This window comes from Hevea brasiliensis, chromosome 15, assembly GCF_030052815.1.
Source record: "Hevea brasiliensis isolate MT/VB/25A 57/8 chromosome 15, ASM3005281v1, whole genome shotgun sequence".
In the NCBI taxonomy this organism is placed as follows: domain Eukaryota; kingdom Viridiplantae; phylum Streptophyta; class Magnoliopsida; order Malpighiales; family Euphorbiaceae; genus Hevea; species Hevea brasiliensis.
In genome coordinates, this window is record NC_079507.1 from 73,843,633 (window position 1) to 73,859,319 (window position 15,687).

At 33.9% G+C, this 15,687-nt stretch overlaps 3 protein-coding genes and 1 non-coding gene across 4 annotated transcripts; all 4 read right to left on the reverse strand.

Moving 5' to 3' along the window:
- Positions 1-417: 417 nt before the first annotated feature.
- Positions 418-2,118, reverse strand: LOC110670888 (uncharacterized). The gene has a single exon (XM_021833188.2). It carries the CDS (start codon positions 995-997, stop codon positions 548-550), a length of 450 nt encoding a protein of 149 aa, XP_021688880.1. The 5' UTR covers positions 998-2,118; the 3' UTR covers positions 418-547.
- Positions 2,119-2,176: 58 nt separating this feature from the next.
- On the reverse strand, positions 2,177-7,356 carry LOC110670887 (uncharacterized). The gene is made up of 9 exons (XM_021833185.2): positions 6,890-7,356; positions 6,211-6,272; positions 5,902-5,956; positions 5,501-5,599; positions 5,174-5,260; positions 4,894-5,010; positions 3,995-4,087; positions 3,818-3,848; positions 2,177-2,558 (listed from the first exon to the last, which is right to left on the reverse strand). The coding sequence occupies exons 1-9, from the start codon at positions 6,986-6,988 to the stop codon at positions 2,374-2,376; spliced, it is 828 nt and encodes a 275-aa protein (XP_021688877.2). The 5' UTR covers positions 6,989-7,356; the 3' UTR covers positions 2,177-2,373.
- A 2,552-nt stretch (positions 7,357-9,908) lies between these two features.
- On the reverse strand, positions 9,909-9,981 carry TRNAE-CUC (transfer RNA glutamic acid (anticodon CUC)). The gene has a single exon. It is a non-coding gene; the product is annotated as a tRNA-Glu (tRNA).
- A 962-nt stretch (positions 9,982-10,943) lies between these two features.
- LOC110670920 (uncharacterized) lies at positions 10,944-13,725 on the reverse strand. Its single transcript, XM_058136480.1, has 2 exons — positions 13,438-13,725; positions 10,944-13,261 (listed from the first exon to the last, which is right to left on the reverse strand). Exons 1-2 carry the CDS (start codon positions 13,448-13,450, stop codon positions 11,259-11,261), a joined length of 2,016 nt encoding a protein of 671 aa, XP_057992463.1. The 5' UTR covers positions 13,451-13,725; the 3' UTR covers positions 10,944-11,258.
- Between the last annotated feature and the right edge of the window lie 1,962 nt (positions 13,726-15,687).

Here is a 15,687-nt window from a genome sequence, read left to right on the forward strand (position 1 = left end):
ATGTATATTCATTAATGAGGCAAATGCCAAATAATGAAAAGATGAAAAGAAAGGGCATTGCTTAAGCACATTATCATCACCCCAACATTTTACAGGTTCTTTAATACTATGCAATGCAGGGGAGCTATTATTTCCCATCATTGCCTCAAATTCTGATTGGATTTTCCACCCAAATGCCATCCATGCTTGCAACACAAGCACAAAGGATCAAATGGGAAAATGATTAATTTTCAGGTAACCCCCAACCAGATATTAAAGGATGCACATGTTGATGATAAATCATGAAGCCCACCCAAGAATTTCTCATGTAACCTCCATCAAAAGAGAAGGACAAGTAGATGCTCTTTAACAAATACAACATTTCTATTCTTCTTTCTTTATCTTTTGGTGTCTGATGTTATTCTCATTTGAGGTGAGTAGTTGTAAAGCGAATATTATTAGATTTCTAACATGCCAACAGAAAACACTCAATGCAGGAAAATAAAAAAAAAAAAATCAATTCCCTTAACCACAACCGCAAGCTTACAAAATAACCTTGAATGTAAAGTCAGCAAAAATCTGGCCTAGGTTTCTTGCGAACCGATATGCAGCCTCTTTGATGATCCCTGAAAATTCTGATATCAGAATAATTCCTCAGGTCTTCAAGACTAATGTACTGCTGCTTGACCATCCTGGAAAAATCGCCGCCGGTGTCATGTACCCAAATATAAGGGTGACACGTCTCATCATAGTAATACAGCAAGCTCTTCATACCTCCAGAACTAGCACTGCCACTCCTTCCAGGCATGTAGGCCTTGTATATGCTCTTGCATTTTAGTCTCTTGGAAGAGCCTGGCTTCAATGTGTGAACCTTTTTCAGTATTGATCCCACCCTTACTTGCAGCTCAACTGACCTGTCACTCAGGTTCCAGATCCTGGTGCCGAATCCTGAAGTTTTTGTATGATCGCGACAGCCATCAAAGCAACCCCCAAGAGGAAAAATGCTGAAACCTGGCATTTTTCCTCTCCAGGATTCAGAATTTTTGGTAACCTTGAATTTTGAATCAACCTTATTGCTTTCTGTTATAGACGTCAATATGTCAGGAATAAATAAGGAAGACACCAACTTGTATCTGTTAATTTTTGTTTGGATGGCTGTGATGATTTAGGCAGTGGGTCCTCCAAAAGGCAGGTCACAATTTGCATGGTCCTGATTTTATGAGAACAAGATTGCTCATAAATGGAATTGTACGATAGTAAAATCCCAATGTTATATCAGAATATTGAGTCCTTTCACCAAGGAAATGGTAGGGCCCAAGAACACCCTAAATTCCACGCAAGAAGACAGTTGGAAGGGCGAATACGGCAACCAAAACTTGAAAAAAAAAAATGCTAGCTTCTGGCTTTTCTTTTGTTTGCTTGAGAAAGTATAAAAAGAGAGAAGCCAATGGTTGCTACTGTGCATTTAAATTTTTCATAATGAGACTGTATATGATTTTGCTTCATCTTTCATCATTGGAATCGCTTTTGCAATCCAATTTTAATATTTGAAAGCTGTGCTTGTAATTTTGGATCATACCATCCACACCCAATGTGTGGACCATGACCTGCAAATTAGGTTCATCCATAAGATGCTTATTAGGACCTTGAGTTTATGAGCAGAAAAAATGCGTCCAATTATGGTATCAAGCCGTACCTTAACAATCAACAATGGACGCTACTGTTACCCAAATACCAAATTTCTTCGTCCTTTATCTTTGATTGGTATATCCAACAGCCGCATTATTTCAAGAAGGATGGAGATTCTGTCCACTTCCAATCCAACTTTTGGTCACAAAAAATGTAAATGGGTAATACAGAAAAGAAAATGCCTCGAGATTCAAGGCTATATCACATGCCAGTCAGGTTAATGACAGGCCACTCTTCTCAGGATCTTTAATTTCAATGATTTTTCCTTCATTGCGTAACAAGATAATCTCAGCTTAAGCTCAAGTTGTAACTCTTTGCAGACATGTATTAAAACGAACCGGTACAGCTAAGCACATGCTCTTACATGTGATCCTTCAGAGTTAGGCCAATGTTTATCCCAGTACTAGCAATCTGATGGTTACAAATTATAGGAGATTTAATAATGAATATGCAACGATACAAGTGAAAGTATAGCCAATAGAAATTAGAAAAGGCTGACTAAGCATACTCACTCAAAACAATGGTTTCATTGTAATAATTATTGAACTTCAATTGAAGTGGCTATGCCACTTGAATGTAGATCAGCAACTTCTCCCAAATCCTACATTTTGTAAATAATTGCACTGTACAGATCACAATCGACAAGGCCATATGCTGAGATGTTGAACGTATACGTAGGGAAAGAATTTACATAAAATAAGCGTTTCATTTTTCATGGTCATCTTCAGATGCATCTATCTTGATTATGAGAGGCTGGCTCAGATCAACGGCAGGATCAGCCACAATGGGTAAATGAGGCGAAGCCAAAATGCTATCTATATCCTCATTCTCAGCCAAAGCTTTTTCCAAAGCAGACTTGGCAACTTTAGTAACACAAAACATCAGAACCACTGCACTCAAGCCAAAAAGGATGACTAAGCATTACAAATGTTCAAAATTCTGATAAACTAATGATACGTTACACCAATCTTCAATTAGCAATCCTCAAAAGAAAAGAAAGAAAAAGAAAAAAGAAAAAACTTCAATTAGCAATCAGGTATATATTCTGCAAATGAAACACCTGAGTCCATTTTTTCTGTTCAATTTCTCCCAATACAACTGCTCTAACACATGATAGTCCAAATTGATATTTTGTTCCAAAGGTACCACTCACACTGAAAATTTTGCTACAAAGAGAAATAACTTTACTACATGACAGAAAATAAAATTATAGGACATTTCCATTGTGACAAATTCTTAATTAGAAATTTATTTGGGAAAACTCGTGCAAGTGTTTGTACACGTGCAAGTGTTTGTCCACATGCCCCAAAGGTGTTGACTATGTCAACTTCGCTTTAGCTCACTTCAATTTGTGCATATTGTTGAGATTATAAATCTCACATCGGGAAAGTATAAACATAAAATGTTAAATATAAATGGTTAGATTGTAACATTGACTTGGCTAGTCATTTTAATGTGTAAAGTAATCTGAACACTTATATAAGCTTAAATTGAAATGAATTAAATTATAATTTGACCAACACTCCCTCCAAATTTAACATGGTATCAGAGCCCGAAGTGAGTTGTGGGTTTCAGCCACCCATAAGGCTGTATAATTTGGCTCATATTGGGTTAAAAAATACAAACTAACTGTCACGTAACAACTATATGGTTGAACTTGAGGGGGGAGTGTTAAAATTATAAATCTCACATCGAAAAAGTATAAATATAAAATGGCAAATATAAGTGGTTAGATTGCAATATTGACTCAGCTAGTCATTTTAATGTGTAAAGCAATTTAATCACTTATATAAGCCCGAATTAAAATGAACTAAATTGTAATTTGACCAACACTCTCTCTAAATTTAACACATATCTAATGAAAATCACCTCAATCTTCTTTTTGAATGCTAAAAGTCAAAACCCAACTCAAATGGTGTCAAAGAATTAAACTTGATAATAAACTTGGATTACTTACAATTGGCTGGCATTTAACAAGCAGCAACATTTTCAGAGAACAAGCTAAAAAAGATTCCCATGCCTATTGAAACCCCTACTCTCCTCCATCTTATCTCTCTCTCTCCAAGTCACAAGAAAGAGAAAAGAAAAACAAAAAAGCACCAGTAGGAATCAGAAGAAAAAGAGAACTATATTCTGTGTTACAACTTACCAGATACAACAAGGCCCAATATGATGCACAACTGCATTAAATGAGTAAAAATGCATCAGAAAATCAGAAAAAAAAAATATAACCAACAAAACTCGTGCCATAGACATTTATGCATAAGAAGACAGCTAAAATGTCAATGGAAACCTTAAACATACAAGAGTGTCATAAGGTCCTTACCCAACGAGTAGTTGAAAACTCACTCCATCCATGGGTCACATCAGAAAGATCTTTTAGAGTTGTTCCAACATACACTAATGCAAGAGTTATTGGCTGTAAAGAAGATGGAAAGTTAGATACATCTACAAAGCTGAACCTCATAAGAAGTACCTTTTTCTGATAATGTCAAAAAATTATAATTTCAATACATTTCAAGGTTCATTTAGTCAAGATCTAGAATGACAATGTAATATGGTGCATATAACCACAGATTATTGTTTAGTTTCAGAATCAACATAAAGAAAATAGTGAGTGTTTAAGTTATCTGGTCCATCAAATCTGAATTACTTTAAGCTAGCAAAGGGCAACAGGCACAAAATAGATTAAGAGAGACTCATTTTCAAGTTCAAGTAATTTCAATTCTAAAGTCTTAAACCCATAGCTGAATCATGTTCATAATGTCACAATCACAAATCATTCCTTTACAGATTTAAAATTAACAGGTGCTTGAGATAATAGAAAGATGAGACACACACACACACAACATAATTTAATGCCCAGAGACTCATCTCTGGGAGATGGGAAGGTAGACCTCCCTTCATCATCCTTATGCCAGACAATCATCATCCAAGCACCACACGCCCAGATCAAGGTTTTTGAATCATGAATCAGGTTTTACATGGCACAAAGGACAACCATAGGTGAAACTTCACCATTCCCCACCCTCCCCCTCCACACCCCCCCCCCCCCCCCACCAAAAAAAAAAAAAAAAAGAAGCTATCTTTTAAGTTCATATTATGTTGAAACACCCATTAAACACAAAAAATAAACTTTGTAGCTGAAAATTTCCTCACCACACAGGACTATCAATGATTGGGATATATAACAAAATACTAGAGGATAAGGAGCGAAGAACATACCATCATTCCTATCCAGGAAGCCAGCATGTATTCCCCTAATGGAACAGGTGTCACAGACAGCAGGTAATTCAACATGTTAAAAGGAAGCAAGGGAACAAGTCGAAGCAGAAGAACTATCTGCAAAATAAAATAAGGAAATTCAGATGCAAAAAAAAAAAAAGGTTTATAACAAGGAATAATTCAGTTAAGCTTCTTATCTGCTACCACTATGTCAAAATAATGGACAAGAAAAAGGTAACGTTAACAGAGTTTTCAAATATAAAATGTGAAATATACAAACCTTAAAGCCAGATTTCTGAATTGCAATTGCAACTGACCTAAACTGTGGATAATCCTTCAGCTTGGAAACAACAAAAGATCTTCCAATCTGCAAAGAAATACCATAATATGATATAAATTATACCTGACTAAATAAAAATTTGAAACTATACCTTGTGACTACGTGGCATAGAACACCAAAACCAATGAAAATTTAAAAAGTCACATCCTTTCTTTTCTCCTACGCCTCTCATGAATACAAGCTTCATTAGAAGAAAACTAATTATAAAAGGTTCCCTTTTTCTCAGTACACACAATATGCACCACTAGAATTGAAGCTGAGAAGTACCGTTCTTCCAAGAAGAAAAGCAGACCCTGCACCAATGGTGGCACCAATAGAGTCAGCAACAAAGCCCACAGGCAACCCAAAGAGATATCCACCTCCAAGCTGAAAGACGGAAACCAAATTACTAGAGGACTTGACACTTGTATAGGGAAAAAAATTATTATACAGCACCAAGGGGATGACAAAGCATATTTGGTTCAAACTGCTCAGGAAGTATACAGATGACAAAAGATTGAATTCAAAAATCGGGAGCATAGATTTGATTCTACTCAAGTGTAATGTTGGAGAACAAACCCAAAGCAAATAAAGCCAAGAAAATCATAAGATTACCAAAGTACTAGCTGTAGAAATCAATAAGGAAGTGTGACTAGGTTGGCAACAGTATCTAAAAGGTTAAGGCTTACAGTAAGCACTGACGCTGGAACCGCCAGGACCGTTAGAGGAATGTATGCTACAGCCCTGCAAATTACCCAATGACAAAACATATTAGTTGACAAGGTCCAGAACAGGTCAGAATATGATCATTGTTCCTCCATTCATACCAGAATGTTCTATTGACCACTAATGTAATGATATGAAATTTGATTTGTACAATTCTTGCAAAAATTATCAGCACATTTTGAATGAAACCAATATCAAATTACTAAGGAAAACAGTTCAATGCCAAGTAAGTAGGAAAATACAAGGACTATATGAAGATAAAATTGACTCACAGCACAAGGGGTCCCCAAGGCCCAAGGTCTTTCTCAACCCATAATAAGAAGTCCTTCAAGATCTGCATGAAAACTGCTCTTTTAGTTAAAACACAAGTGTGCTGTTAATCATAAAACACAGCCATCCATCATTTTGTTACTTCTTTAATCTGCAGATTGCAATTGACAGACTAAAGAAGTAACTCAATAAACAATTCCAAAATCAAATCACACTACTACATATCAAAATAGACATCTATACTGTGAGCCTGTAACAAGAGATGTAGAAGAGTTATTTAATAATCAAGAAGCAGCTATTTCACATATGCAACATATTTTCAATAGATGCATAGCCTCGACAATATCATTAGAACATATAAAGACCTTAATTTTAGCAGCCCCCATAATATATTTGCAGCCAGCAATTAAAAAATAAAAAAAAATAAAAGAAACATGCATATAAATCAATTCGAACAATGATTGAAGGACGAAATTGAGTTCAAAGTTGTATGCCTAAATGAATATGACTTTCAAGTATGATCCCATTGCGTAAATTAATAATTAAACCAGTAGAGACAAGGAATCAACCAAAATCCATTAGACAAAAGCACAAAGAATAGCAAATCCCATCAACAGAAATTAAAAAAAAAAAAAAAAAAAAGGCGAGAAAACAAAAGAGAGACAGATAAGAAAATGTGACCTTTTCGACGGGGAGGGTGAAGCAAGCGAAAATAACAGCAGCAAGGAGGAGGAGGAGGAGAGTGATCCTAAGAGCAGAGCCCCAGGTGAAAAAGGCCATAGAGGAAGAAATCCTGCGGCGCCAAGGCCTACACTCCTCGTCGTCGTGATCGTACTCGGAGACTGCTTGCTTAAGAGACAAGCGAGGCCTTAATCCCCCAAGATTTGCCAGATTTTGGCCTTGGTTGCAAAAAAAAAAAAAAAGGAAATTGCAAAGGGGGGAAATGCAGATCGGATAAAGTAATGGTATTTATATTTAGGCCATAAGATAATTGATAGCTATTAAAAGAATACAATAAATGGTTTTGTTCGCACCTTCACTTAATCGTCTAATTGAGAAATTGATGTAATGTGTTTACTTTGAGAGGAGGAAGGTGCAGCTGCAGGTGCTGCTCGATCAAGCGGACTTGCTTCTCTCTCACTCACCCTCTCTCCCTTTGTTATTATTGATTTATTACCATTGTATTTTTTTTGTTTTATTTAAGGCGAAAATAATTATTTTTTTAAAATATGCAATTTATAATTTAATTCTCTAATTATTATAAAAATTATAATACATTTTTCGTATTGAAAAGCTGAACATAAGCTATAACATATTGACAAAATTATTAATAAGTGATAATTTAATGGTTTATTGATAAAAAAAAATTAAATCTTTACATTAATTACTCATTTTATTTAAAATTTTATAATTTAATTATAATTTTAAAATTTTTTTTAATGTATTTAATTCACTCATCTCTCTCCCCCTTCGTTCTTTTTCTCTCTTTCTCTCTACTCTTTCACTTTACCCCTTATTTGGATTGAGTGTGTTATTATTTATTAATATATCATATTATAGTATATAAATTTTATTATTAATGTGTTTGAAAAGATAATATGATATAAGATAATTTAATAATTTTTTATTATTTAATTAAATAATATAATATAATATAATAAATATAAAAGTTACTAAAAATATGATATAATAAATATGATATGTTTTAAATATAAAGAGTTATACATACAATTTCTCTTGTAAAGGGTTTAAATTATTAAAAATTCATCTATAAATCCTTAATTTTTTGCATATCATATAATTTACTTAGTGAAAAACTTTATTAAAAATTATTAATAAAAACAATAATATTATCAAAATCAATAAAAAAATAGATGAAAAATTCATTTAGTTTTTTTTTTAATTACTCTAGTAATATTATTAACTGCATAACTTATTAAAAACTTTAAAGTGTAAAAATTATTTATATATAAAAAAAAAAATATATATATATATATATATATATATATATATATATATATATTGATGGCAAGAAACAAAAAGAACGATGAAAAATTGAAGTATGTGAGAAATTAAAAATTTTTTGCCAAAAAAAGAGACTGAAAATGAGGGATAAAAGATATTTTTAAATAAAAAAAATATGATATAATTAAAATTTTATAAATTGTGTTAATATAAAATTAAAATATAAAAATTTTAAATTATTTAAAAAATTATTAATTTAAAAATTTATGGTAAAATCATACTTAAACCATCACTTTCTAACCTAAAATCACCATTCTCTAGAAATGATAGCAGCATTACCGTACCATGGGAAGCGATCATCTAAACAAAGGTGCTAGTTGACTGCTTAGCAGCCATCTTATTAGATCTGCCTAAACAACTGATTACAGCTCGAGAATCACCCAGATTTGCAGCGAATGATGTGCCTTTCCATATAACTCCGGCCAAACAACAAGATCCAATTGCTGCAATAAATGGTTTTAGTCCACAAGTCCTATGTACAAGAGTAAGAAATCCATCCTCAGTTGCAGAAAAGGCGCTTCTAAGGATTTCTTCAGAGATGGTTCCTCTTTCTCTAGCAAGCCCTACATTAGAAAATAATACACAAAGATATCGATCCAAAAACTTTCTAGGATTGCTTAAGGACCACTACAGAAAAGGCTTCCTTTATAATCTGAAGACTATGGACACAGAACAATATGAAAACTCGGGCTCTAACAATATTTTCCAATTCAATAAGAACCCAATAAACTACTAGAGTTTAAACTCAAACAGAAAGCACAAAAATCCTCTGACATTAATAACAAAATCCAAAATATAATAAACAGGGCAAGCTAATCTGATCAAAGAAAAGGAAAAAAGAACTTGTGAGATTTTTGAGCAGATGGTCACAAATGAACTAAGATGCATCGGGCCCACCATGCCCATCATAGTTGCCAATAAAGGTGGCATCGCGGCCAGTTTCCACTTGGCTATGGTACTCAATGATCTCATTGGCTTGAACAACAGTGAAAGAGAATCCCCCATAAAAGTGTTTCTCGAGGTCTTCGGATCGTTCTGCAGAGAGTAAAAATCTGAGATTGAAAGTGTTCTTTAGGGAGAAACTTGTAAAGAAAGTGGAAGAGAGCTAGGTTTAAGAATGACAGAGGGATTACATATATTTTAAAAAATGTGATGTGGCATTTTTATATAGCTATTAAAATTTCTAAATTTATGAGATTTGGTAAAATTTATTTAATTTTAAAAATTATAATTAAATTATCTAAATTTTAAATAAAATAGCAATTAATGGAAAGTTTTGGATTTTTTAATCGAAAGACCTAATTTAATTAATTTTTTCTTAAAAAAATCTTTTTCTACTTTTAATATATAAGAAAGAAATATTTTAGAGTTTAAATCTTTTAATCTATTTTAATATTTATACCATTTGATTAGTTAATACTCTATTAATTAATAAAACTGTATCAAAATTCAATGAAATAAATTTATAATTAATGAAATAGAATTATAATAATATTTTGATTTATTTTTAAAATATTAAAAAGTTAATGACAATTATGATTAAATTTCACGGATAATAGGCAATTCACAGTCCTCAGACGTGCACGCAGTCGCGTGGTCTAATCGCGCGAGTGAACCTGAAAAAGTTTCCTTAAAAACTGTACTTAATATTTTTTAAAAAACAAACTGGTAAAAGTTCCGTTGCCGGGAATCGAACCCGGGTCTTTCGGGTGAGAGCCGAATATCCTAACCAACTAGACTACAACGGATACATGTTCAGCTGTGATATAATTCGAGCAATTCTCGTCGATTCTTACAAACCCAAAAGCTTTTTCTTAAAAAAAAAAATAATAATAATAAGACTCACCGTTCAATATATTGCAATGTGAGGAAAAAAAAATCTAGAAAACCACTATATTACAATTTTAGGGTTTATTTAAAAAAAAAAAAAAGAATTTTGTGTTGATATTAATCAAATTTTCAAATAAAAAATATTTTTCAACTATTTTTAAAATAAAAGTAATAACTTTTCTATAATTAAAGGAAAATTTTATGGTAACTTTAGATTGTTAAAATCTAATTCAATGATAAAATAAATTAAGTATAAATAAGTTGAGTTAAAATTAAAGCAAATATAATAGACACTAATAATTATTTAAAAATAAAAAATTAATCTTATTATTATAAAATAAAAAAATACCATATAAAATAAAATTTTTAAAATGTTTTTATAATAACTTTTAATTTCAAAAAATGAATTTTTAATGTTATGAATTTCAAAAAATAAATAACTATTTTTTACATGATGAGCTTTTTAATTTTATGAAGTTCTATAGTTTCATAGATTTTGTAAGGATGTATCTGATCCGAACATTGAGAGAGTTTCTATGGAGTAATTAATCTGAGCTCCTTGTTCATAGAGATGAATAGCTCACCACCATGCTGCTTGGATTCGGTAGGAATTCATTTTCTATTTATTTTGTTCAAACCATTGCCGTAAGGTGGCGCTAAGAACGCATTCTGACAAATGCTCTTATCACGCATATGAGATACAAGCAGAAAATGGTCGAACGCAGCACAAATTCATCAGAAATGCTTTCACTGCAATTAGTTTAGACCAGCCTAGCCAAGGAAATATGCACAAACAAGTTTAGATGCTCTGCAAATTTCAATCATATGATGAACTCGTGAGCTTAGAAAAAGAGCTATACCCCATCAAATCTATCCAATAATTACAAATCAACATGATATATTGAAGAATCCCTCATAATCTACAAGTATCAAAAACCATATGTGGTAATATAATATAACATAAATAATATAAACAAATAATGAATGCCGATTCTAATTGAAAGAATAAAATTTGTGGAATTCGATCCATCTTAACCCACGTGAATGGCAGATTCCAACTTTGCTTGCAAGTCCTGGCACTGTCCAGCTTCAAGCTTGCAAGTCCTGGCACTGTCCAGTTTCTATAAGCCGCCATATGTTAGTGCTCCTTCCTCCAAATACGATACCCCAAATAACAATTTAGCCACTTCATTTGCTATCTCGCACATAAAGCATTAAGCAAAACATGAGCCAACATGAGGTCCACAAAATATTGGTGTCCGATTTCACCATCCCTCCACTTCATCTTTGCTGGAGCTCTGCCATAATGTACCCCGTCATTGCACCGATTGTCAAAATGCCATGGAAAAGTCATATCAAAGTTATCAATTACTCCAGACAGCAGTTGGGCTCGCCTAAATTTTTCCAACACCATCCAATTAAATGCCTCCATCTTGCTCGGATTAAATGCTAGTGCCCTGGCATAACCACCAGTTGCTATTGTGGTCCGATAAAAGATTTGAGGAACTAGTAACCCTCTCTGCTTCACAGAATCCATAACTTCTTTCCAAAATGAAACAGCATAATCAGCTCCAGCTGAAAATCGTCTAATATTAGCCCAATATACGCCATCATGTAAACCAGAATTCATGATTATAGTGTCTGGCACAGTGTCCTCTGAGAAGTACTTCTTCAACAAATTTCTAAATCCTTCATCTTTCAAAGAATTCAGTCCTTGATAATTCTGTGTCTCATTCCAATGACCATTGAAAATGCTTGTGATTCGAACTGATTGAGATGCATCTTTTGGGTTTGAAAAATTCATATCAAACCGTCTAGGAACAGATTTTATTTCAGGCAAATCCAAGAAAAAATTAAGGATGTTTCTTATTGTATCAACATGATTGGAATCACCCCAAAAGAAAATCCACCTACCCTTTAGGCAATTCCAAGCATAATCAGCTGAAAACAGCCTAAAGGAACAGTGACTAGAATACACCCAACCATTACTCTCCAACAAGCCTAAGGAACCATCACACCATGGACTTTGGCAAGGAAAATATGGTTGCAGACACCGATACCTCCCATCATTACTGACTTCACAATCATCGTTCTTGCCATGCCTAGTCCACCTCCCTACCCAAAGATCTCTATTGAAATCAGATTTTTGACAAATACGTATATCTGGCAACCGATAATGAGCTTTGAAAAACCTGATTTGAACTTTACGCAATTCTTTATCATAGACAAATCGTGATGGCGAAAATTTAAGACCCTCAAAATGCCTGAAAAGCAAAATAACAGTAAGATTATAGTCACCAGCAAAATCAGGATGAACTTGAAGAGCAATCGAGTAGGACCCATTTCCAAAATCTTTGATTAAAGGCCGTGACTTCCATGCCCCACCAGAAAGATCAGTCTCAAAGTAGTCCCCACCTAAACAGCGAGGATTCTTGAGCTCATCCACTGCTTGGAAAACAAATTCATGACTATTCCCAGCTGTCAGCTCAATCCAATCGTGCCCGTCCAATCCAGGAATTACAATGTCGACCGAAAGTGAATCTCTGCAAGGCTCACCACCGGGAGCTAGCCACCGGGAAAGAAGATTTGAAGTCCAATGCGGATCTAATTTGGTTGATACCCACTTCACATTAGCTTCTGATTCATTCTCCTTCGGCTTCTCCAGAAGCCCATCTAAAGAATTCTGAGCAGAAAAATTATTGTCAACTGAAGAGAAATTTGGGTTCAAATCAGCTGATACCCACTTCATTTTAGCTTCTTCTGATTCTTTCTCAGTTGGCTTAGCCAGAAACCCATCTGAGTAATTCTTAGCAGAAACATTGTTGTCGCCGTTGTTCAGTATACTGTAATTGGGAGGACTGCTGCTGTTAGTGGTAGCAGTAGTGGTATTGGTATTGTGCTGGGGTAGCGGGAAATAGGTGGTGCTTGAGTTTTTAGTGAAATTTTGATGGATTTCTTGGGCTAGATTTGCGGTTTTTGTGGGCTGTGCGTTAAATCTCCTGCTTAGAAACTCTTGCCTGAACCTCCAAGATTCAATAAAATTCTTTATACTGCACCCATCTATGCTCCAAACACCAACCATGCCAACAAAAACCAGAGCTGTTAGTATATGAAACCGCCATTGAACCAAAGGATTTGACCGCATACGCCATAATGGGTTTGTTGATGGTGCTGAGCTCACCACTTTCTCCGGCATACCTGCACCGCCAGAAAAAATTTAAAAACTAAAATAAAATAAAATAAAGAAACCCAAATTGCAAATTAACAAGTAAAATAGTAAAGTTTCATGGGGACACGGAAACAAAGATCATCGACGACAAACAAATTCCAAGAAAGTTTCTAACAAAAAAAGGAAAAACTAGGCAAATACTTACTGGGTATAAGCATTTGTTAGTTCAAATTTCTCTGCTAATCAAGCAAGAATGGAAATGCTGTTAGAGATGTCAATTAGTAACTACAGCTTTTTCCCGTTTGCCGTTCTCCTTTGAATGTTGTTTCACAAGAAAATGACACAACTTTCTCAGAATCTAAACTCTAAAAAAGTAGAATACGAAGAAATATTAATGCCAAAGACATTCCCTTTCTTTACTTTTCTCAAAAATGTTGAGATTATTGTCATGCCATGTTCAGAAGGGTATATATATATATATATAATAATAATTAAATTCTAATCCTAAATTAATGAAAATTAATTATATAAATCTTTTTTCTTGCAAAATAAAAAAAAAAAAAGAAAAATCAAAGAAACGGGAGGGATTCCTAACAAACAGCTGTTAGCCGGAGCAAAATGGTGGTACGCATTAGCCGCAATTACTATAATACCCTTTTTACAGAATTTTCCAATGTCGAAGGTGCCCACAACACCGACAAATAGGTTTTGATTGGCGTAATCGTCGGTGGGGGCAAAGATGTCATTTAGTGAATCATTAAAATTTTTGTATGGTAGTTGGATATCACGTGAGATGTTTTCCTTCAATTGTGATTTGTGAACCAGAGGATGTTTAGCACATCCATGTGTAGATAGACTAATAATTACGGCCACACCCATGTTTTGGTCCGGTATTCATTATATTTAAATTTAATTAATTATTTTAATATTTAAATTTATTTTATATATTTAATTAATCGACGGCATATTAGTAGCGTCTGATGAAGAATAATGAAGAAGTTGCCACAGCCCCATACCATAATTATTGTAATCTTTTTACAGGTTTTATTTCAGGCCTATCACTTTGCATTGCATGTGAAACACAAGAATTGCTGGATAAAGATATTTCATGTGAGACGCACGTGCTAATGATAAAGAAAAATTAAAATTTGCAGATAAAGTATGATAATTGAACTTTCTTGAATTTTGGTACGGTGGAGTTGCGGTGCCAGCAAAACCGCTACTACAGCTGGCCACCAGCCCCAACCATTTTATTGAATACATTAAAATTTCGAAAATAATTTTAATATTATTTAAATTATTTTTTAATTAATATACTTAAAACTTAAATAATAAACAACAATGCTTTACTCTTGCTTTAGAAGAGAGAAAAACTTGGTTTCTAGCTTAGGATGTGGACAAAGCAAACTTTTTGGTTTATCTTTTTAACAGTACAATTCAACTAAACTAAGTTTTTATTTCAAAAATTTAGGGTCGACTATATGGATTCGCTTTCTCCACTCTGAACGATTTTTGGTTAAATCCTCAAAAATGTATAATACTTCTAAGTCATGCTGTACTATTCTCTTCCAAGTCAATTTAGGTCTACCCCTTTTTTTCTTTCTATCCTCTAACCTAATGTGTTCTACTTGTCTAACTTGAGCCTCCGTATGTCTACGCTTTACATGACCAAACCACCTCAATCTCCCTTCTCTCAACTTATCTTCAATTGGCACCACTCCTACCTTTTCTCTAATACTCTCATTACGGACTTTATCTAGTCTAGTATGGCCACTCATCCACCTTAACATTCTCATCTCTGCAACTCTTATCTTAGATGCATACGACTCTTTCAGTGCTCAACACTCACTACCATATAACATAGCCGGTCGTATGGCTGTACGGTAAAATTTTCCTTTCAATTTATTTGGAATCTTACGATCACATAAAACTCTCGTAGCACTTCTCCACTTCAACCATCCGGCTTTAATCCTATGACTAACATCCTCCTCACATCCCCCATCTACTTGAAGGACTGGGCTTAGATATTAAAAGTGATTACTTTGGGGCAGTATCACTCCATTTAAACTAACTCCTTCCCTATCACCAGTTTAGCCTTCACTGAACTTGCAATGCATGTATTCTGTCTTCGTTCTACTTAACTTAAAACCCTTTGACTCTAGAGTACTTCTCCAAAGTTCTAGCTTTCTATTGACTCCTTCTTGTGTCTCATCTATCAGAACAATATCATCCGCAAACATCATGCACCAAGGAATACTCTCTTGTATATGTTTCGTCAATTCATCTAAAACTAATGTAAAAAGGTAAGGGCTTATGGCTGATCCTTAGTGTAATCCAATTGAGATCGAAAAATCTCTTATGTCCCCTCCCACTGTGCGCACAATAGTAGTTGCTCCTTCATACATATCTTTCAATACTTTTATATACCTAATAGATACCCTCTTTTGTTATAACA

Excerpts from the sequence above, each read along its gene's own strand:
- LOC110670888 (XM_021833188.2), bottom strand. The coding sequence starts at position 997 with ATGCCAGGTTTCAGCATTTTTCCTCTTGGGGGTTGCTTTGATGGCTGT.
- LOC110670887 (XM_021833185.2), bottom strand. The coding sequence starts at position 6,988 with ATGGCCTTTTTCACCTGGGGCTCTGCTCTTAGGATCACTCTCCTCCTC. Across the intron at positions 5,011-5,173 it reads TTCAGAAATCTGGCTTTAAG|ATAGTTCTTCTGCTTCGACT; the intron begins GTTTGTATATTT and ends TTTATTTTGCAG. Across the intron at positions 3,849-3,994 it reads AGTTTTCAACTACTCGTTGG|TTGTGCATCATATTGGGCCT; the intron begins GTAAGGACCTTA and ends CATTTAATGCAG.